Source organism: Plectropomus leopardus, chromosome 7 (assembly GCF_008729295.1).
Source record: "Plectropomus leopardus isolate mb chromosome 7, YSFRI_Pleo_2.0, whole genome shotgun sequence".
Taxonomy (NCBI): domain Eukaryota; kingdom Metazoa; phylum Chordata; class Actinopteri; order Perciformes; family Serranidae; genus Plectropomus; species Plectropomus leopardus.
Genome location: NC_056469.1, coordinates 25,648,386 through 25,670,461, shown reverse-complemented (window position 1 = coordinate 25,670,461; position 22,076 = coordinate 25,648,386). Strand labels below are relative to the sequence as shown.

The 22,076-nt window shown below is 39.3% G+C and overlaps 2 protein-coding genes across 2 annotated transcripts; one reads left to right on the top strand and one right to left on the bottom strand.

Moving 5' to 3' along the window:
• Positions 1–1,796: 1,796 nt before the first annotated feature.
• On the bottom strand, positions 1,797–14,577 carry leng8 (leukocyte receptor cluster (LRC) member 8). Its single transcript, XM_042489599.1, is given in 16 exon segments — positions 1,797–6,124; positions 6,204–6,411; positions 6,496–6,625; positions 6,942–7,010; positions 7,128–7,229; positions 7,438–7,732; positions 8,240–8,404; positions 8,490–8,738; positions 9,018–9,188; positions 9,264–9,435; positions 10,549–10,816; positions 10,818–10,979; positions 11,297–11,374; positions 11,562–11,735; positions 12,791–12,926; positions 14,268–14,577. Coding segments are annotated over 16 exon segments (2,583 nt in total). The 5' UTR covers positions 14,309–14,577; the 3' UTR covers positions 1,797–5,961.
• A 4,146-nt stretch (positions 14,578–18,723) lies between these two features.
• On the top strand, positions 18,724–21,540 carry cdc42ep5 (CDC42 effector protein (Rho GTPase binding) 5). Its single transcript, XM_042490114.1, has 2 exons — positions 18,724–18,887; positions 19,694–21,540. The coding sequence occupies exon 2, from the start codon at positions 19,696–19,698 to the stop codon at positions 20,554–20,556; it is 861 nt and encodes a 286-aa protein (XP_042346048.1). The 5' UTR covers positions 18,724–18,887; positions 19,694–19,695; the 3' UTR covers positions 20,557–21,540.
• Positions 21,541–22,076: the final 536 nt, after the last annotated feature.

The following is a 22,076-nucleotide window of genomic DNA, read 5'->3' as shown; positions in this document are numbered from 1 at the left end:
CTCTTGTCCATGAGTAGATGCACGTTTCCTTCTGCGCAGTGATACAGTTCAAGAGTGTAGTTCAGTAGAAAGAAAATAGTTCCCGCATGAACCTGCTTACAACAAGGTCTGTGGATTATCTTGAGTAACTGGGTCATTATTTCTGAAAAGATATGTTGCTGTTGAGTTTTTCAAATGTTTATTTTTGATGCTTTGAGCACCACAAGCCAAGTGCCATCTAGTTATATACTATACTGGAGAGAGGACAAACGCCTCCACAGCCGATATCTCCAAATCTCAGAAACTCACACCAAAACAGTCCACACTGATGAAAAAGCACGTGTAAGAGGAAAGAAATCTGTATTTTTGATTTTGGGGTGAACTGTCCCTTTACTGTAACAGTAATATTTCTAGTTGCAACCTGAGAATTGATGACTTCATCACATCACATCATGTGTCTGTATCATTTCTGTCAGCCCTCAAAACAGAAACAAAAGCAGCCTCTTTCCTTTTATATCTTTTTAAATTTCAGTGCTCCCTCTTTTTTATTTCTTTCCTTCTGTGCCACTCTGCAGCACTAAATAAAACACACATTGCCTAAACTGTTCATGTGCATGACATTTAGCTTCAGTCTGTCTTTTGTTTTTTTCTGCATTTTCTGACTCTAATGTCCTATTTTTTCCCTCTCTTTATTAGTAGGTTTAGTTGTATAAGTATATTACTTTATTTAGATTTCAATCTTCTGTCTGCTTTCTAACTTTCATCTTTTCTCTGAGTGACTCCGCCCTTTGCTTACGACTTCCTCTCTTTTTGCATGTTACATAATTCTTCTCATTTCTTCTCTCTGCCTCTTAGCTTTACTTCCCTGTTAGTAAATTAGCTTTTCACACTTTGCCTGTTCACTTTCTATTAAAAGCTTTTAATCTTTAAACTTTTTTCCTGCTGTTCTCTTTAATTTTATCTTTTAAACTTAACCGCATGTGCTGTCCTTTCCTTCTTTTTAAGCAGTTGCATGCAGTTTTACATATTAATTTCCCTCACATTTATCTTTGATGTAGTTTCTGTCCCTTTTCCTGCAAATTCAACTTCTCTAAACGTTTTTTTTTTTTTTTTTTTTTAACCTACTATGAAACTCTTTTGTTTTCCAGCCACTACATTAAATTCACTTTGATGTCATCTCATACCTCAAATGTGTTTGCCAAAATTAAAATGTCAAACATGGCTGTATAACTGTATAACATGGAAGGAAACATAATATTTGGGTAACCAAATTTAGGCCTTATTTAATCTTTCAGTTGTCACAAGCGTCTCTCTCCATATTTTTGAGAATTCACAATAAACCGTCCATGCAACACTGACTCTGTAGTTTTGTTTTTATCTTGCACTGCTGAAATGATCCTGCTGTATTTATGTTTAAAAGATATCGGTGTGTACTTTGACTTTTTAGTTCAGTTTCTGTCCATTCACTAACACGGAGGGGCGGGGCTTAGCACCTGTACTGCAGTCAGACACCAGGGGGCGCTCGACATTTAATGACTTCACTTTGAGGAGCTGTCATGTCGTCCATCTTTAGTCTGTGTGAGCAACCCAAATACTCAGCTCTGCTGAACATCCCACAAATGCATGTTCCTCACAAATGTAGCACCATTTAAAAGTGAAATAAAAAACTTTCCAACGGTGTAAGATTTATTGCCAAGAAGGATTGTTTCAACAAAGAAATTATCTACCAAACACAAACTTCCTTACTTTTTGTGTTTTGTCTATTTATCAATTCCGCAAGTATGCATTACCTGATATAAAACCACTAACACTGGATGCCCTTTATACTTGAAGTTTATTAGATTTTTTTCTCCAAAAAAATATATATACACGTTATTTACAAAATGGCAGTTTATCATGTCAGATCTGTAGATTGAGAGGAGGCATTGCAGATTAACCTTCAGCTTCAGTTGTTAGTGAGCCGCAACATAATCTATTAAAGCATTGCAGACGCAATACAATACTTACTAGTGAGAGTGACTAAATGCACACGGCAGACGGTCACAAACATACTCAACATAAAAGGAAAAGGTAAGGGTGAGGAGAACAAATACTGGTTAGAGATCTGTAGGAGAGAGCAGGAGAGGACAGCATGCAGGGAGAGGAAAAAAGAGAAAGTGAGAACAGAGAAAAGACTAATTCAAAGAAAATGAACACAGCAGAGGAGAGGGACATGGGAGTTCTTCCAGTAAATGTCAAGAGAGGAGTTACAGAGAGACTGATGAGGAGGTGTACAGTAACATGGGAGCAAAAAAAAAAAAAAAAAAATACTGAAAACATGACTCGGGCATCAGAGAGGGGAAAACAAAACATCCAAAATGAAAATGTGTAGTTAGTTTTTCGGGGTGAATATTTCTACTTAAAAAATAAACGAGAGCAAACATCCTGGGCTGTATCAATGCTGAAAACCTGAGACATCACATGTACACACTTTAAATATGTGTAAAATAAATCAATCAACCATCAGTCAAGCTCATACACATAAGAAGAAACCAAAGGGTCATTTCTTAATTTGGGAGCACACACCAGCACTGGTCAAAATAAGAAACACTGCCTAAAAAAAGAAAGCTCGCTATGGAAAATAAAAAATGTTACTAAATGCAGGAGAATTTGAGGGTAACAACGTATTCTGTATGTCCAGACACATTTCTTAAATGAGGGTTTAAACTCTCAAAACTAGTCTCAACTGAAACTTTTTGACTCGTACACAATCAAACACCAACCAAAGGATTCCTAACTAAATAAAGAGGATGAAAGAAAACAAATACAATTTTTTACCAGCAAATGTCTGTAGGCGCTTTTCTAAATTTTTTTAAATAAAGTCTAAATGCATCTGGACAAACAGAAAGCAGCAGTACATGGTGACTTTGTCAATCATCAAACATTGGGTTTTTTTTTTTTTTAAAGCTAAACAGGTATCATGGTGCACGGTAAACATTTTAAATTTTTGGGTTAGCAGCAAATCTGTTAGCAGCAACATTTTTCTGTATTTCACTGTGTGACGCTCCCATGTATTTCATCAGCTGTGTGGCTTCAACTCGAGTGGGTCAAACCAACACTTGGATTGCTCACAATTTCACTCTCCGGCTGGCGTCTGGAGGTCATTCGCCCACTTAACATCGCTCCATGTGCTCCTGCAATGCAGCAGTGCTACGAGCTGAAGAATGAGAGGTCTGGTGGTGTGTGAGAGGAGGGTTTGGGGAGTGAGGGGAGGGAACAGCAAAGAGGGCAGGGGGTCAGGTAAATGAAGGGGGAAGAAAGAAAACATGTTGAGATTGTTGTCATTACAAAATGTTTGCTGAAATAATGGTCAACAGTGAGCAGTTTGACAAAACAAATTAACGGTCAAGGTTTACGGGAGTTCTGTCAAATCTGATGGAAAGGCGTTAACATAGCATTTGTTTAGAAATCGTGATCCCATTTGTCACTGTATGTATCAGCTTTGAATGGACACTGCCACAGTTCAGTGACACAAATGTGGCAGTGTGTTTTTGCCTGATGGACAATTTTTACAACCACATATGTCACATCACTGGAAATTAAGCACGACGTCTCGCCACAGTGCGGTTTGAGAGGCTGTGCTGATGTTTTCGGGCTGTAATAGGAGAAACTAGCACTGGAAACTGCTATTATTATCTCCACTGTAATGGGAAATACATAACGCACAAGCCAATCCAGATCTGTCTGCATTTAAGTTTACATATTCACAAAAAGAAAAAAAAAAAATCACACTTACCCGTGTGTGAACAAAAACAGCCTACGCTATGCACTTAATGAAAAGAAATCACAGCAATATCATACAATATTTACAAAAATATACTCTGTAGACAAGTAAACATGTAGATTGTATAGCAAGCCTGCATCCACTCATGTTACACCACAGTCTTAAATACCTCCGGCTCAACATTTCTTCAGTGGTAATCAATACTGATCAAATAAAATCAAAAAATCTAAATATGAGGAACAATGTGGACCTGTGTTTTCAGCGTCAGCACAATCATTCTATATGAAGACCCAAATTAAAGGATGTGGTGAAAAGCAGTATTAGTTTTAGCCAGCTTGAGAGGTTCTGTTGGTTAACGGGACATTTCCTGATATTTTCAAGCTACTTAAAGTACTGTTGTTAATATTTCTTCTCAATTATCACCTAAAATAGTGAGCACCACCACCATCAGTATTCTAGATCCTAAAAAACACAAATCTCCTGAGGAAAAATGGACCAAAAACGCATCAGAAAGAACCAACTCCACTGCCGCTTATTTGGGAGAAAAAACGCTACATTCGCAGGTTGTATTTTATAACATTTCATCAGAATTACTGGAAAAACTTACTCGACTTGCATCTCCCTCTTTCGTTATTACTGTCTACGTAGGTTTAAAACTCATGTTTTAATGTAAATAATTTACCGTTTGATATTTAGACAGCACAAGTACATGTGCAGAAAAAAATCTGGGATCTCATTGTCACCATCACCGGCACTTAATATATTATCAAATCGGATATTATACCAATTTATCTGTCCAATATCAACCTAGGAATTTTCATTAAAAAATGCTTTGTAGCTTCATAATGCTTTTGCCTTTGGTCAAAAGAATACTGCTGTCCAAAAATAAAAACAAACAAAAACCAAAAAACCTACAAGATTAAAAAAAAGACACAGAAGACGTGAGGCGACGTCTCTGCTGTGCCGTCATCCACCTCCTTCCAGAGAAGTCCCTCTCGCTTACCAGCCTTGCAAACCACAGCCAGATGTAACATACAAACCACTCGTTGTTACTCCTTCTTGTAACAGCAGCCGTTTTCCCGTTGATGCTCCACCATCAGCTGTCAGCTGTATTTAGAGACGGCCGCCTGTTTCTTTTCATAAAGCAGCTGGCGAGGTTAAAGATGAACAGGGATGAAAGACGGGCTTCATCACTTTGCTGCGTCGATCGGGTTCTGCTGGACTCCAGGCTGCTGGCGGGACGTCTACCTGAGGACGATGGGAGCAGATTCCCTCTCTGCCTAAAGCTGCGTTGATTCTGGAGACGGTGCTTGGTTCAAGGGGACGAGGGAATGAGGAGATCACCTTGATGAAGAACACTTGCCTTTATCCTTTATCACACACAAAGTCAATGCTCATCGGATTGAGACTTTTTCCCCACAGCTGGCCAACAATTTCATGACTGTGACTGGCGAATGAATGCAACGTAATTTAATCAGGAACAAAACTTAAGACTCAGTCCATTGCTCTTATCGGCCATATGACTGGGGACGCGGAGCAGCCAGCTGCGGACACCTTGAGGAAACCGGTTGCAGGACAGGACATACAAACCACCACCTCTTCTCACCGCGTTGTTTCACAGTCTTTAAGAGGAATTTGTGAAGCTGACCTGAATCTGTGGGCTTCACTGGATGAATGACTTGAAGAACAGCTGTTTGTATTTCCCTTTTGGTTCGACAAGCCTTGAGTCTTCAGGTCTTGGAGCTGTTGACTTGAGGAAGGAAAAGACATAACAGAACACTGTTAGCTTTGACATCTGACGGTGGTTATGGAACAGGAACCATGAGGGTGCCTCCCTGATCTGGATCTGTGACTTGTTGGCTTCTAAGTGCTGAGATTACATGTTAACCCCAAATCTAAAGCGTTCACTCACTTTACTGGCATAATAAATGTGGTTTGGGCATCAGACTGATCTATAATGTTTGAGTGACAGTGTGTGCAGACTCATGTTTCAAACTTTATCTGAGTGTCGGAAATAACATCTGGAGTCTGAGTCTTGCAGCTGGGTATTCTAGCGTGTATCTGTCTATATGGGTTGTCTATTGTTGTTAGTCTGCCAACTACCCTATCTGTCTGAACAGGCTGAGGTGTCTGAAGTGCAGTGCATTGTTTATGTAAGGATCCATGATGGTCCCTTCACATCTCCCTTCATGGTGCTACCCCCACCACCCCCCACCTCCTCAGGAAGCAGCCAAAGTGGCTGTGCTGGCTTTGCAGTCTATCTTTTGGGGGTCATATTGACAGAAGGTGACACCTAGCCCAGTAAGAAAGGCCATACAGGAGTCTAAACAAGAGAAGCCCAGATTGGACTGCACATATTCAACCGGCAAGTCGGGCCTGAACCTGTGAACAGAAACAAAGATCTTGTAAGTTCGGAGGACCTAAAAAATGTGCGAATATATCTTTGTGGAGCATGACTTACGTTTTGAATATGGCCCGAAGAGCAACCTTTCTTTCCCTCTCTACAAACTTGTCAATGAGGTATGAAGCCATGCGCGGGGCTTCCAGGTACAGCTTAAAGAAGCGCCGATAGTTTCCTAACGCCCAGGCAGCGCGGAGTGCCAGAGCATGAGCCACACAGTCATCTGCCCGCAATGCCGGGGTCAAGTACACCAACTCCGTGGTCAGATCTGGAGGAGAAGATCAACGGCCAAAGTTAAATCATCAAGGCAAAGGTGGAAAGGGTGAGAATGAAAAAAAAAGAGTGAGCGTACCTCCAGAGTTTTTAGTGAAGATGTAATACATCAATCTATACGCTGTAAACTCTCCAATGTTCTCTGAGGGATTGTCCTTATACAGGGCCTTCAGCTGCGTCTGACACTGGTTGAACTCTTCATGGTCTCCCTGAGGACAGTAAACATTCAGCTAGTGTTAAAAAATGTACGGTTATCACATTTAAAGAAGTACTTCACTGATGTAGGGAGCGCACATAAAACTAGGTCGTCTGCAGTATAAAGACGCAAACATCTTTCAAATTGGTGCTACATGACCAGAGATAATAGAGAAAAGGGGTGCTTTTGCTCAACTGAATGCACTGGTTAGATGGAGGGAAGTTAACCACAGTTCATTTGCCCCGAATACCCACATTGTTTTGATACAAAGCTGGTTGAAAATCAGCGGAGCAACTATTGCAACACTTTTAAAAGGAAAACAGATTCACCTTTTCCAGTGCAATGCGTGCATGACATTCGTACACTTCCACTGTGAAGTCAGTACGAACTCCTTGGACCTGGATAATGGTGTGGAAAAACAAACAGATTTAAAAAAAAACCAAGGAGATAACACAAAGTAGCATTGTAAAAAGACAAAGGGAGGGAAAAATGAGACATTTATGAAGACAGCTAACCGTGAGGTCCTGTCGTATGGACTTCATCTGTTCGCAGGCATAGGTGTAGTCCTGGTGGGTTTTCCAGTGGACTTTCACAGCCTGCAGAGATTTTCTCAGGACCTGGGTAAGAAACAAGTTCAGAAACAGATCAGAGTCTTGATACTGATCTTCTGTGATGTAAGAAGAGAGATTTAATATACTCAAAGGTTTCATTATGTTCACTCTTTTTTTTTTTTAACTTTGAAGAATCAAAAAGCTAAACAGCATCTCTGGTCTGTAAAACTTCAGTGAGAAACTTTAAAAAGGTTAACAAAAGAGCACAACTTACGTGCACAGGGCGCACAGTGGAGGGGTCCGGGGCACAGGTGAGCCTCAGGTAGGGCTTGGAAATGTCCTGGCATGTCCCCACAATGGGGCAGTCCTCCCAGCTGAGGCCCTCCTGTGTCCCATCAGGTAAGTCCAGGGCATTGATGGAGAGGACCAGGGGCTCTGAACGCAGCTGCTTGTGGAAACGAGCCGCTCTGCTCTGCTTTTTGGCTTCTCTGTTGGGGTCGTGGAAATCCAGACCGGCGTTGCCACCTTTCCTCTTCTTTCCAACAGCTGCAGTGGAATCGTCCATATTTCTGAGACAACAAGTCAAAGGTTACTCACAAAGCAATCCCTGTGCCACTGACAGGGTTCCCACACATTTTCATGTGCAAAATAAATAATAATAAAAATCTTGCCCCATTTGCCTGGCATTTTTCAAATATATTATATCAAAGCTCTATTCAAACATAATTTCATCTCGCTGGCATATGTAGAGGAGACAGAACATGGAAACGAAGAAAAACGCAATGGTCAACAAAACATCACAGATAGATGTTCCATCAACAGCTTAAGAAAATAAATTTGCCATTATGTTTCATTATGTGGAGGGTTATCAATGGAAGATTACGTTAACAGTTTCATTACACGCAGTAAAATTCCATGACTTTTCCAAAACTTTCAATGGGTTCCACTTATTGCGCAACTTTTCCAGGCCTGGAAAATGTGACTTTACCAGGTTTTGAATGTGGGAACCCTGCATTGAGCAGTTAAGTAATAAGCGTTCTTCAAGAACAGAGATCAGTGACAACAAATGTATTTACCGCCTTCCTCGGTTTGCTTTTCCTCCTCTTCCTCGTCCTCTCTCTCCACCTCCCCGGCCTCTATCCCTGTCATTACCACGACCACGAGCACCTCTCTGATTCCTTCGTGACAGCTGGGGTCGGAGGTCACTGGAGATGCTGCTGTCCGATTGTGAGCCAGAATCACTTGGAGCAAAGAGACACAAGACATTTAAAAAAAGCCACAAGATTCCTACAGTAACAAAAGCAAAGGCCAAAGATAGTGTCTTACCTGCGTCTGTGCCTTTGGTTGCTGCGGTCCCTGTGTCGGCCATGGGAGGGGGATGGAGAGCGGGAGGAGGAGCGGGAGGAACTAGAAGATGGACTCCTTTGGGAAAATACATTCCTGTAGTGGCCCAGTCTGTGTCCACCGCCCCTGCCTCTTGACGATGCAGCCACTGTACTTCCACCGCGGCTAATAGAGCCGTCTGAGGACCTCTGGGATGGAACAGCCTCCCAGCGAGACTGCTTGACCTTTAGTCTAAAAAAACCCAAAACAAAACAGAAAATGAAAACACTCTAATCACAATTTGGGTTTAAGTTCCAGGCAAAAAGTCCCAAAAATCCCAAACGATATTATCAGTCACGAATGTTGCAGAGGAGCTTATTGAAAATGAACCAAGAAGTTAACTCAACTGAAAACACATCAAAGCGCAGCAGATTTTGTAGATCCTTTTTTTATCTTTATAGCTCATGTGTAGTATCACAGATAACAATCAATACACACAGCAGGCAAACACTAATTCAGTGCTGAACTCACTCTGGCAGCGGCTCACGAGTCCAATCAATGGTGTAAGCAGAGCCATCCTTCAGCCGGTCCTGCAACACTTCCTTCAGAACCTTCTCTGTACGATCTTTGTCTTCCTCCGTCTCACAGGCTGTAAAACAGCGCTGCACGTATTCCTTCATGGCTTGGGGCCAGTCCTGGGGTCTGAAGAGGAAGCATTTTCAGTCAACATATTATTCACTCTGTTACCTAAACGTGTGGGGACAGAACTGTTCTCACCGTGTCTGAGCCCCTCCAGGTGCAGCGCTCGCAGTAGCTGGGGAGGAAGGAGCTGGATTCAATCCTGAGGGCTGCTCGCCTGGAGGGAAAGTCTGATTGGACATTTGAGAACACTGAACCTGATAGGGCCTCTTGTGAATACTGAACTTTACAGACGCTGTCCCGGGTGCCTCTGTGAGAACAAAAAAAAATAATAGGAACATAATTAAGAAATGAAAACTCAAGAGTGCTGTGCAGGTGTTTTCTCTATCTGTTCAGCATTCTATAAAATAACTAAATAACCACTACAAGGTTCACAGGAACAAAATACTGAGATTCACAATAATGTAACTTTACTTCTTTAGTATGAAGAATCAGGATATCTGAACTCAGAATGTAGAATCACAACATTTTGCCCGACATCACCCTTAAACCACCTCTCATACCAAAGTCCTCTTTAAGGAGTGTTACAGATTGGAGCTCTCTGACTGGTATTTACAACTGTCACCAAGTGAAATATCTGACTGACTGTCTCCTATATTTCTGTATTTCCTGGTAACACAATCTCCTTTAACAAGAGGTACGGATTGTATGACTAAGACTGGCATGTTGTGTAAATCCCTCCAGATTTCCTCTTTCTGTCTGCATTGTGTACAACCTGGATTGTCATTAACAGTCTAATGCAGTTTTAGTTACTGTTGAAACAAGCCTGGCGAATATTCACTCAAATGTAGCAAAAACAGCAAAAACAAAATACACAACTGTGCAAAAGTCTTTGGGGCCATAGATCTTTTGTTACATATATCCATATCTAAAAAAAAAAAAACTATTGTGGGCTAGAGGCAGAGAACTTGAACAATGCATTAATATTAAAAAAAAAAAAAAAAGTAGCTCAACAATCAATATTGACATCTGGATATGTCTTGACTGCAACCTAGTGTAAAGACACCAGAAGATTAGTGTTGTAAATCTTATAATGTCTGTCAAAGAGAGCTCGAGACATGCTAAGTAGAAATGGAGCTCACACTGATACTTACAACTTTAGCCTGTTGAAGTTGTATGATTCTGAAATGTTTGCATTTTTAATACTGAATACATATTTCCTGTATGTTCTCGTATTTTAGTAAAAACACTACTGGGAAATAAATATGTATGATCATCATAACCTTGATAAAATGACAAAGTTAAAGGTTGTCTAAGACTTTTGCACAGAGCTGTATATGCTGCATCACAGAATAACAGCGACGTTTTCAGATGTAAAAATGTTAGACATATTTAACGATGTCATGAAAGAAGCAAATCTTACGTTTCATGCGGTGCCACAGTTGTTGTCCTTGTTTTTGGTTTTTGTTTTTGTTGGCCTCTCCTCTGCCAAGCCCTGGGACATACTGGCCTGGCTGCTGTTGCTGCTGGGAGGGGTTCTGCGAGGGCTGATAGGTGTTCTGGGTCTGGAAGCCCTGTCCATAGTTTGGCCTTCCCTGGGAATGATTGTAAACCTGCATTTGGTTGGGGTCACCGGGTGGGTATGGCATGGAGTTATTAGCACCGTAAGCATTTTGTGAGGGGGGGGGGGGGGTACTGGGAGTTGGGTGGGGGAGGAATTGGTGGGGGTGGAGGAGGAGGGGGGTTTTCTGAGGTGGTTGGGCTCTGGGGTGGCTGAGGAGTCGCAGGGGGAGGAGGCTGTGGTTGGGAGGGGTAGCCGGGGGACTGGTCTTCCATTCCAGGCACCGGAGGAGGCTGTGAAAAGTGAAAAGTAAAAAAAATAGCTATTTTAGCAACTTTTTTTGGGTAGTAGCTACAGAAATGCCTACAAGATGAAGTTGCCTGCGGGGCATGGCAACTTCACTCATACCACTAAAAATGAGTTCATCTGAACATATTTGATAAGGTCACTTGTTAAGTTCAGTGACTCAGGCACTACTTTGTCCGGTTCTCATACTTCTAGGTTTGTACAATCTCAAGAATCAGTGACAAAACTTCATTAGTTCTGTCTGTGATTATACATGCACTGCAATTCAAGGGTTTATGAATAACTACAAATTGTTATAATGTACCTGTCCATTGGAGGTAGGAGTTCCCGGGTAAGGCCCTGGAGGTACACCATACTGATTTGGTGGGTATGTAGCTCCATACTAAAAATTTAGAGAAAACCCATGTTGTCAGCATAGGACCATCTTCTAATTTCTCAGCATCAGATGTAATTTTGGGAGTTACAGGCCTGCCAGCTAACAGTGTTGAATGCAGTAGCATGCATTTGATATGTTTGATATGTTACTACAGTAACATACTGACAAGAACAAATTTGTTTTCTGTACTTACTGGACCCATGGGGTAGTAGTAATTATAGGGGTATGTGTATCCAGGATAATGCTGCTGAGTTTGCTGGTACCATGGATAGTACTGCTGCTGCTGCTGCTGCTGTTGTTGTTGTTGTTGCTGCTGCTGCTGCTGAATGGCAACGGAGTCAGTTACTGCTGGCTGAAACTGACCGGCCTGAAATTACACACACGCACAAATAGACTTACTATTTTAATCCAGAACACAGCAAATATTGTCTACAATGGACAAAAATGACAATGCTACAAAATTATAAAAAAATCTTTGTGAAACAGGTTATGATCCACCACTAAAACAGATCATGTTTCTAGACATTTCGTTAATAACTAGAGCTGCTCCCTGTCAGTGACCCCTGAGTTGGTGGTGGTGGTGGTGGGGGGGTGTTGTTAGTCAGTGTGCTTATGGTTTTGGTCCACTGATTTTGCTGTGCAGTGACCGCTCATGACTTTCACGCTGCTCTTTGGTACAGGGAGCTGCAGCTCGCACGCATGCAGGGGCATGGAGGAGGAGGAGGAGGAGGGAGGAGAAACCTTCTGCTCCATAGTTGTGAATTTACAGCTCAAAGCAACTGAATATGACAAAGTCTCTGGCGAAAAATATTATTGCAGATTTCTGATCCGTCGTTCGTGCCGTTAGCTTGTTTACTGAATTACATGAATGCCCTTGTCATGCTGTGTGAACATCCAGCTGAGCACAGTTACACTTTTCAACTTTACATGGAAAAAAGACCAAATCTTCAATGTTTATATTGAACAGCCAAATCTGATTTGACTGAAAAGTCGAGCACAGCCCTACGAATTACACATCTAAACACCTATTTGGCATTTCAGGCACTTATTAGTTCTGTATGGTGATACAATTTCTGCACAATTAATGCTGTAAGAGCATTGTGTAGGTCCAAGTAATGCAGGGGGAAGTAATTCGTAGTTATCCACTATTACTGTAATTGTTAATTAATGCACTTTTTATTATGTCAATAGTGTGAATGATTTTGCATTTCTTGTTATGCAGATGATTAATGGGGTCCAATGTACTTAAAATACACAGTCTCTAACGATGAATAGCTAAATAACTGTGAATAAGGAGCCCACAATTACATTGTGATTGATCAGAATTTTCTTACTCATTTAGATTTTCTGTGTACACATTTGTATTTCTAGATCTCAGGTTGTAGAACAAGGTGAGCAAACATGAAAAGATCAAAAGCACACCTCTGCTGTTGCTGTCCGGTTGGCTTGTGTAGTCTTAGCAGAGCTCTGACTTTTGTTAATAGATGCCAGTGCTTGTCTTGCTTTCTCCCATTCTGGGTTTTCATGAACCTGGCCGTCTCCAGAACCACCATAGGACCTGCCATCAACAGAGGACGATCAGTATTTCAGCATTTATATAATATGGTCTGATTTGATCAATAGCACAGGTTAAAATAACTTTAACATGATATAAATACAGGGATGTCTGGATCAGATTGGATGGATCAGTATTGGCCCAGATTAAAGCATTTTTTAATGAAGCACATATGCTGCCAAAGTCCTCTGTATATGATACCTGAGTGTCATAAACAGAGAGCACAATTTGTGGCAGATGTTTAGGTTTTATTGTAATACTGCTACTCCAATAAATAGGGACTGATTTTTTGTTTTCATTTTCATCTTAAGCTGCTACACCACTTTAAGCAGGATTGAAATTTTTGATGAATTTTTAATGAACAAGATTTACCATAATGCTGTAAGATCTGAATTGTGACCGTTTTTCTTTGTTGTGACTGGGGATGTTTAAGTCAAGCTACAACAATACTTTAAAGTGGAACTATGATGACATTGTTCATAGATAGAGATCTTTACTTATATTACAATGCTGTACTGAGTAGACATGAGAGCAATTTCTGAAGACATTTACACCGTTTACTTGATTATGTAAAACAAATAAATGCTTTAATGGGTGTAACTGTAATAAGACCCATGCAGACATGTTACTTGTATTGTAATACAACACTATTAAACTATCAAGCATATACACTAAATGTATTTTAATAGCGTTAAAGCACTTGAAGTATGCATCATCCAGCTATATTACCCGACAGGGGCAAAAAAAAAAAACAACAAAAAAACTCTCTTGATCGGGACATCCCTCTATAAAAACAAATGTATGTATCTCCTTTTAACGTTTTACTCCAGAACAGGTTTTCGATTGTAAAATTTTAATTATATTCCTTGTGTCTGACAGGTTTAAATGATTACAGTCGTTCACTTTGACCTATTTCTCTGTTGATTAACCGTTGGCTTGTTAACGTTAATCATCTTGATCGCCCGTTAGCTAACTGTAGCTGTTCTTATGTTACAGTTAGCATGTGATTGGGAAGCCTGACCCAAAAAGACAGTCTTATAACTTGTTTTTTAAGTCAACTGCACCCAATTTCATCGCCAATAACGTAGTTTGACACTGATACAGTAGTATAGAAAACTATCGTAAGCAGCTAACATTTAAGCTTTCTATTATACAAACCAACGGCCTATATGTAGCTAAGTATGCTAACACTTGTCAACACCCTCAGCTGAGCTAATTACGATTGACTCAAGATTATAGCTGACCACCTCAGTCACATCATACACGATTTTAACGCTTAAGTCTTAAACTATGTTTCATTTATGTAATTCCCCATGTGCTGTGTAGCCACAAAGTGCGACCTACCAGTTTGTTGTAGGGGTTACTTGCGTCGTGTTGGCCGCCATTTCGCCACAGACTGTTAGCGTTAGAAAGCTAACGCTTGGACAGTTGCTAGCTAAGCTAGCCGGCTAACGTCGTTAGCGTTAGCTCCCCTGCTAAAGGCAAAACGTAAACAAGATGAAATCTGACACGACGATGAACAGATAAAAAATAAACGCAACTGACTGCTACCTATGCCAATCTATCTAAACAAGTCAAACGGTAATATGCTTTTCTTAAATGTGCAAACTAAGTGAACACTCGCATGTTTGTTTCCTTCTTCACTGACGACCAACTTCCTCTGAACAGACAGCGCTGATACAAAATGGCAGATAAGTAAAACTGGCCAAGTTAAGTGACGCCCTTCAGCCCTGAGTATATTCTCTCAGGCAAAGATTACACCCTGGTTAGCCCACCTTCTGTCTCTCCCCATACAGGGTCCACCCATCAAATTCCGTTTTAAGGCTCGGATTAGAGTCATATTCGTCTACTGGCCTGTCAATCACAACAAATGCAAAGCGGTTTTTATGCCTGACAGGCAAAATTCAGGAACAATTTACCTCAATATTCCCTACTTTCTCCAAATTGTTGACAGGCGTAGATTAAATAATATGTTTATATTCAGTTTATGGTGACTATATACTACTTTACTCTAATCACCGATAAACATGTAATCTCTACTTAATACTATTTATCTCAACACGTGTCCTTCACCCATGTGTTGTCAACATGACACCATTCAAGCTAAAAACTCAAGGTTCAAGGTTATTTACTGTCAAATGAAAAGCAGTTACAAGAGCAGTTGTTCTCACTTAAACAGTTAAATGTTGTTAATAACAATAATAATAATAATAATAATAAAATCACACACGTAGTAACAAAAAGAGAATCTAGATATAAGGACAGATATAAGGATAAAGTAGTAAAGGTTGACTGATTATCTGTCTGGCAGATTATCAGGGCCTATATTTGGCATTTTTTCCTTTGTAAAACCTCAGGGAGCTATTTTTATTCATGCATTTTTTATTTATATTCTCACTGAATATTATAAAAAAAAAGTTGCAAGGAATTTGCTGTATATGATTTTGAAAGGTTTAGTTTGATTAAATGATTGCTAAAGGCACAGTTTTGCATTGGAGTTTGTTAAATTCCACATTCTAAATTTTGACAAATATTTTCATTTTTATTGTAAATGCATATTAGTTCTAAATATCGGTTATCGGCCTCATTATATACTAATAATCAGTATCGCATTAGCCCTGAAAAAAACAATATCAATTAACCCATATAAAGTAGCATAGTATAATAAATAGTATAATGTAGTATAATTATAGTATAAAATATAACCAGTGTTGGGAAGTAATTTAGATGTAAGTAGTTACAGTAATTAATTTACAAAATAAATGTAACTGTATCAGTTACAGTTACTGAGGAAAAAATATGGAATTAAATTGCAGTTAGGCATACTAATCAGTCCTGGTGATTAAAAAGGGGTTACCTATGAAAATAAATCTTTTCGGTAAAAACTTTATACGCTGAATAAAACATTCACTCTGTTGCTTTTCATCTTCGTGCTGTGCATCTTCTTGAACTCCTTCTTTTGGCATATTGTTGGACAATGTGGATCAGCAAAGCCGCTGACACAGATCTGAGCACAACATTTATGCACTAATGTTTTGGGGTCTTTTCAGTGTAATTGCCCTGTTTTAAACATTTGTTAGAAAAGTAATTTTAAAAAGTAATCAAATGTAATAAATTACATTACTTTAATGAAGTAATTAAAATAGTTATTGTAAAAATGTAACTTATTACATTTTTAACAGGGTAACTAGTAACCTGTAAATTATTACATTTAAAAACCTTCCCGACACCGAATATAACATAAGTATGAAGTACAATTTTCACAGAGGCAGCTATTATTTTATCCAATCAAAAATACAATGTTTGTTTTTACTTTGTGATTTTTTTTTAAATCATAGATCTTATACGTGCTCACTCATCAGGGTATACATTTTTCCTCTGAACTTCCTGTGCAGCACACACAGCTGCAGGATGTGTGTGTGTGTGTGTGTGTGTTACAGAGAGGGGAGTCATATCCTGTCAAACAGTCTCTCCCACACTTAATCACCCCAAATTTCCCCTGCTGTTGTAAGTCTCTGCGGAGCGTGCTCACACACATACAACAAAATCTGTCATTTCTAAACTATTTGCATTGCCTTTTAATACTGACATACAATAAAATAAACACCACAATACTGCATTTAACTCAATGTCTTTTTAAATCTACATTAAAAATGAAGGATCTCTTATTTGTCCTACCTGATGTCAGGATGCACAGCCTTCAAATGAATTAAACACAGTGTTGTAATTTCCGGCCGATTTCTCACAGTGAATGATATCATGTGCCTGCTGAATGAATATTTCATCCCTATTGTTGTCTTGTTGGCTACATCATCGCACAAATATGTCGAGCATTTGTGACAAGAGCTCGCAAACAATGACTCACTACCCACTACTATTGTGTGAATACCTGGTGTTTGGTAATGCCTCCGTTTCTTTAAACCACAGAGGAAGCTGAATAATATACTGACTCTTAAATAGCATCACCACTCCTGACATTGATCCAAATTCAGGTTTTCTCCAGTTGTTTTTAGAGATGATTCCCTTCTTGGTTGTTGTGTGAGTGAATGCATATGAGGTTAAATATGTGAGTTAATTATACACCCGACTGAAAAATGAAAAATATGCTGTTGGCAGCTAAGTGATGCAATACAGGAGTGTTTACTTCACCGACTTCATTCCATCATAACATCAGTCAGTGTGCAGTCAAACCCTTTGTAGTGAAATTTGTCAAGTATTTTAATAATTTTAACATATTTTTCTAGAAACTGGGTATCTTAGCAATCTTTAGGCCGATTCCAGTATTTTTAAACTAATGTAGAGAGTTTTAAACAGTAATTTAACATTCATGTTGGGAAATAAATCTGTAACATTTTATTTCGGGAGGCCAAGTTAGTCGATTATGTAGAAGTTTCCTCAAAAGAAGCTTGATAATATTTGAAAAATAAAGACCAAGCTGAGACAGTTTATTAAATTTGAGTTGTGTTTAATTTATTTATTTTTTTAAATATTCAATATATTCCATATTTTCATATTTTCCTCAGCTAGAAAATGATAATAATTTACTCTTATTTGAGTAATGTTCGCTAAAAACTAGTGCCCAACTGTTGTAGGCAATTTATTTTTAAATATTACATTTTATATTATGTTTTTGGAAGAAAAAAAACATATTAAGACACACAAATGGGCTTGGGAATGAGTATTACCACAAATACAGTGGGAAGTGAAAATATTGGTATAGAGAGAGATCAGCCAAAATAGAGTTGGAGTTAAAAATACAGAATATTGCTAAAAAAATAACTTGCAGAAAATATAAATGGTTAACTGAATAATTTAAATATAAAAAGGGTTATTTAAAACATTTTACAAATTTAACAGAAGTGACATGACTTTTTGACTTGTGATCTCAGTATTGAATGCATGTATTTTGTGCATTTGAGCATATCTTTAAGTATGTAAAGGTCCACATGTATGCATATGTGTATCTAATTTAGATAAATGTGTGCACTAAACAGGCTGTTTGTCGTATCCCGTTATTGTTTATTTTGTCTTTGTTTTTCTTTTTGTTTATTATTATTATTATTACTCAAACTTTTACCTATTTAGTCAAACATGAACAAACAACAGTATCGTTATAGGAACTCAACATATCCAAAGGCCCCTAATAGCTACACATTCTTGGACCCAAAATGGTAATTTAGCAACCACAGCATTATGACCAGATACCAAATCATTACAGCGCAGCAAACATATTTCAAACAAAAAAAAAGACCTCAAAATGACCTCTTAAAGATTTCAGCTTCATTGTTGACCCTTGCAAACATGTACGTTCAACATAATTTTCTTTTTTTTTTTCAGAATCTGGAGAGGATGTATTTCATTATTATTATTATTATTTTATTTTTAATTTTTGAAAAATTTCTTTGTCTTAAATTGTTAACTTGGAAACTGTATGTATACAAATGGTATTGAGGGGAAAAAAAGTATAATAAAAAAAATATTCTAAATCCTGGCTGCAGTTCTGCCCCAATTTATCGATAAAAACATAAAAATAAATGTGACGTCATGAAAGTTACAATTTCGTACTTTTTAACTGGATACGTTTTTACGCATCGTCTAACCCTCATTCACCTACAAACACGCTGCTGTTTGATTAATAAAATTCGGCTCTCTGTTATAACCTAAAAAAAATCGGCAGTGTTTTGTTTCGCAGCAGTCTGTGGAAACTTGACTGCTCGTCTCGTTTATATTTAACAGCATCTGGTAAAGTCGACAGATACTTTTGATCCAGCTCTCCCCAATAACTGTCGCGTCACTTCCTCACACCATGCCCATCCCTTTGGAAAGAAAAAAAATCACACAGGCAAGCGACGGCGAGAAAAAGAGCGAGGGAAAAGTCGAGAGGGAAGCGAAAGTCAAAAAGCCAGATGAAAAAGTTGGATACAGTGGAGCGAGCCAACCAAACACCAGAATATTCCCTTTAAAGTAAGTTTTCAATACTTTGAATGTGTCGGTGACGCTCACTCGGATCAGTTGATCAGTTTGACATTGATACCAACGTTGCGGCTGTTTTGTCAATTAGTGTAACGCTCGCGTGCGCTTCGTGTAAGTTATGCGTTATATATATAAATAATATCATCTGCCACTTACTTTAGTTATTATTGGAAAGTCTTGAGGGTTGGGGTAGGCCTGAATGATAGCCCCCTCCCCTTACTTAATCTAACACACACACACACACACACACACACACTAAAAAGAATGATTTGTCAAACGTATTACGTTTACGTTTTAGAGCTTCACAAATACATTGTCATTAAGCCTGTAAAGCATAATTTAAATATGTTTGGTAATCCTGTTTTCAAGTTTCTTTAATCATTATTAACTTATGATTTTTGATTTTAATATGATTTTTTAAAACTAATTTCAATGGCGACCAAAGCAGCACAGGTCATGTTTTTTTGTTTCATAGATTCAGTTTTTTTTTGTAGATAAAGTTACAGTCATGTTTTCATCCGCACACACCCCTGAGGGTAGAGAAAAGTATGTGCTAGCGTTGCATGAGTGTGTCTCAAGTACAAGTCTCAGCATGGCCTTCACAGCCGCTCTACTGCCAAAACGCTCGTTGGTGTCCCACAAAGTTGCACAATATGGATGAAGTGTTGCTGCTGCTCTCTTATCAGTTTTTCAGTTGCTTTCAACACTTTGTTATCTTATTTTACCGCCATTCACTCAGTGCTATCATACAAAAATAACTCAATGTTTTTCCTCCTTCTTCCTTAATCTGTCTACAGTCATGCCGCTGCACAAATCAACCCGGGCCCCTCGCCTGGACCCCACCATGATCTCAGCTCCACTGGGTGACTTTCGCCACACGATGCACATTGGGAGAGGAGGTGATGCATTTGGGGACACCTCCTTCCTGTCCACTCTTGGCCCGACCCAGGCTAACCCAGACACGGGGAGCACACCAGCTGATGACCCTCACGTGGAGGTCAGTGATCTTCACACAGATGCTCCAGGAAGCCCGCAGAACAATGAGCTCCAGCACTCCGAGTCAGTGTCTTCATTCGACCTGGACCTCGATCTAGGGCCGTCTATGCTGGGGGACGTACTCGGGGTTATGGACGGTTTGGGGCTTGATGAGGAAGTGTTCAATGCCAAAAGTGGCACATCTGCGGTGGAGACAAAGCAGGGAAAAGCGGAGATGTCTGTGAACATGCAGAATGAGCTTAATGGGAAGAACTCGGACCTTGGAAACCAGGTGGGAGATGGCAGGATACAAGACGGGATCAAGCCAAAGGGGCTACGACCAAAAGTGCGGTTCAGTGACAAACGAGAGGAGATAATTCGCCAGGCGTCCGAAGAGGAAGAGGGTCAAGGGTTTGACTTCCAGGATGAGGATCAGCTGGCGTGTCACAGTCCAACGAGCACAGTCAGTGGAGGTGAAACCGAGTTCACCAATCACAAAGTAGATTTGCCACCCAGTCCGGCTTCGTCACATAGCTCGGAGTATGAAGGAGTCACCCCGTTGGACAGGAGGAGGGTCGACAGCTGCCACTCAGAGACTGATTCAGAGGAGGAGGAGGAGGAGGAGGAGGAAGTAGGACGGGGCTACACATTTGAAGATGAGTTTGATGATGAAATTGGTCTATAGGGATCCCTTTGAGAACACATCCTTGCTGTTATTAAAATCGAGTATACTGTATTTTCCAAAACTCATCATTTCAGTATCATTTGAACGAGACGCTTTAACAGAATGCAAACTGGATTTTTCTTAAAGATTTACAGTTCGACGACGTTGCTCAACTGGAAAAGACATTTCATGTTTTATCTGTGAGGGTAACAGATTTGCAATAGAATGTTATTTTGATCCGAAAAATCAAAGTGTCATTGAGGTTATTACAGTGAAAGGTTTGTAGCACTTTGATTTATTTCACTCACCTGGAAGCTTTGCCATGAAACAGACTAAGTTAATGATGCTTGTTAATTTTTTTTACAATGTCTTACATTTGCCATCTGAAGCAACAGGTGTTGTGTTCATTGAGCTTTATGTTATAGTGCCTTAAAGAGAGCTGTATTCTTGCATTATTATGTGCTATATCAGTGTCTTAATAATTATTTCTCATATTGCATGTTTATTACGATCTCCATGTCTTCTCTTGATGTTTTGATGCATTTGATGAGCTTTACAAATGGTCCCCTGAGACGGCGTCAGAACAGAAAGTTATCCTGTGTATAAATAGTTACTGTGAATTTGTCACATTCCAAATCTGTGAGTTTCTCGGGTTCAGATCAGTCTCACACATCTGTTTTCTGAGCGCAGTTATTGAGCATGTTTGAAGTTACCAAAGCTTTTTTTTTTGCTGGGAGGCTGGACTAATACTGCAGTGCTAAGACAATCATGGGATTTTAAGGTCAATTGTAGATCAGGACCAGTGGTGCATTTTTGTACATGTGGTTTTGCCTGAATAATACTTATGTTTTGAGAGAAAAAAAAGAGTACTTTGTTTCATAATGCTGTAAAAGGGAGAGACCATGTGTTCATCTGTTGAAAAATGCTGGTTTAAACAACTTTGTTATCCTGTGGTTTAATAATGATTACAGTGAAAACAATAAAACAATTATTGGGATATTGGAATACTTATCAGCATGTGCTATAATTATTTTCTTTGTAAATGATGCCTTAAAGCAAAAAAAAAAAAAAAAAAGTGAAATAGTAAAGGAACAGTGTGCAAGATTTAGGGGGATTAAGTGGCATCTAAAATTGAGAATTGCAGATTATAACCAGCTGTTACTTCTCCTGGTTAGAATTCTTTCAGTGTAGATTGTCCAGGAGGTTTTCATCAGGAGCCGAATTATCCACAGAGGTCTCCTCCTCTTCAAAACAACCAGACAAGGAGATTTAAACCAGTAAAAACACCAAATAAAGCAGTTTCACTTTACAAATCAGTATTTTTCCAATGCCGTTTGGCACATTGGAGATGGGCAGCTGGGCTAGCACCTGCTAATGTGTGCTCACCTTTTTTCTCTGATAATATAAGATCCAGACATTTAGGAGGTTTTAACTGGGAGCTGAATTATCTGTAGAGTTCTCCTCCTCTCCAAAACAAACAGACCCAGTGAATTAAACCACTAAAAACAATGAAAAAATCACTTTTTCTGATGCTCTTGTCA

Coding starts and splice junctions, on each gene's coding strand:
- cdc42ep5 (XM_042490114.1), top strand. CDS start 19,696: ATGCCGCTGCACAAATCAACCCGGGCCCCTCGCCTGGACCCCACCATG.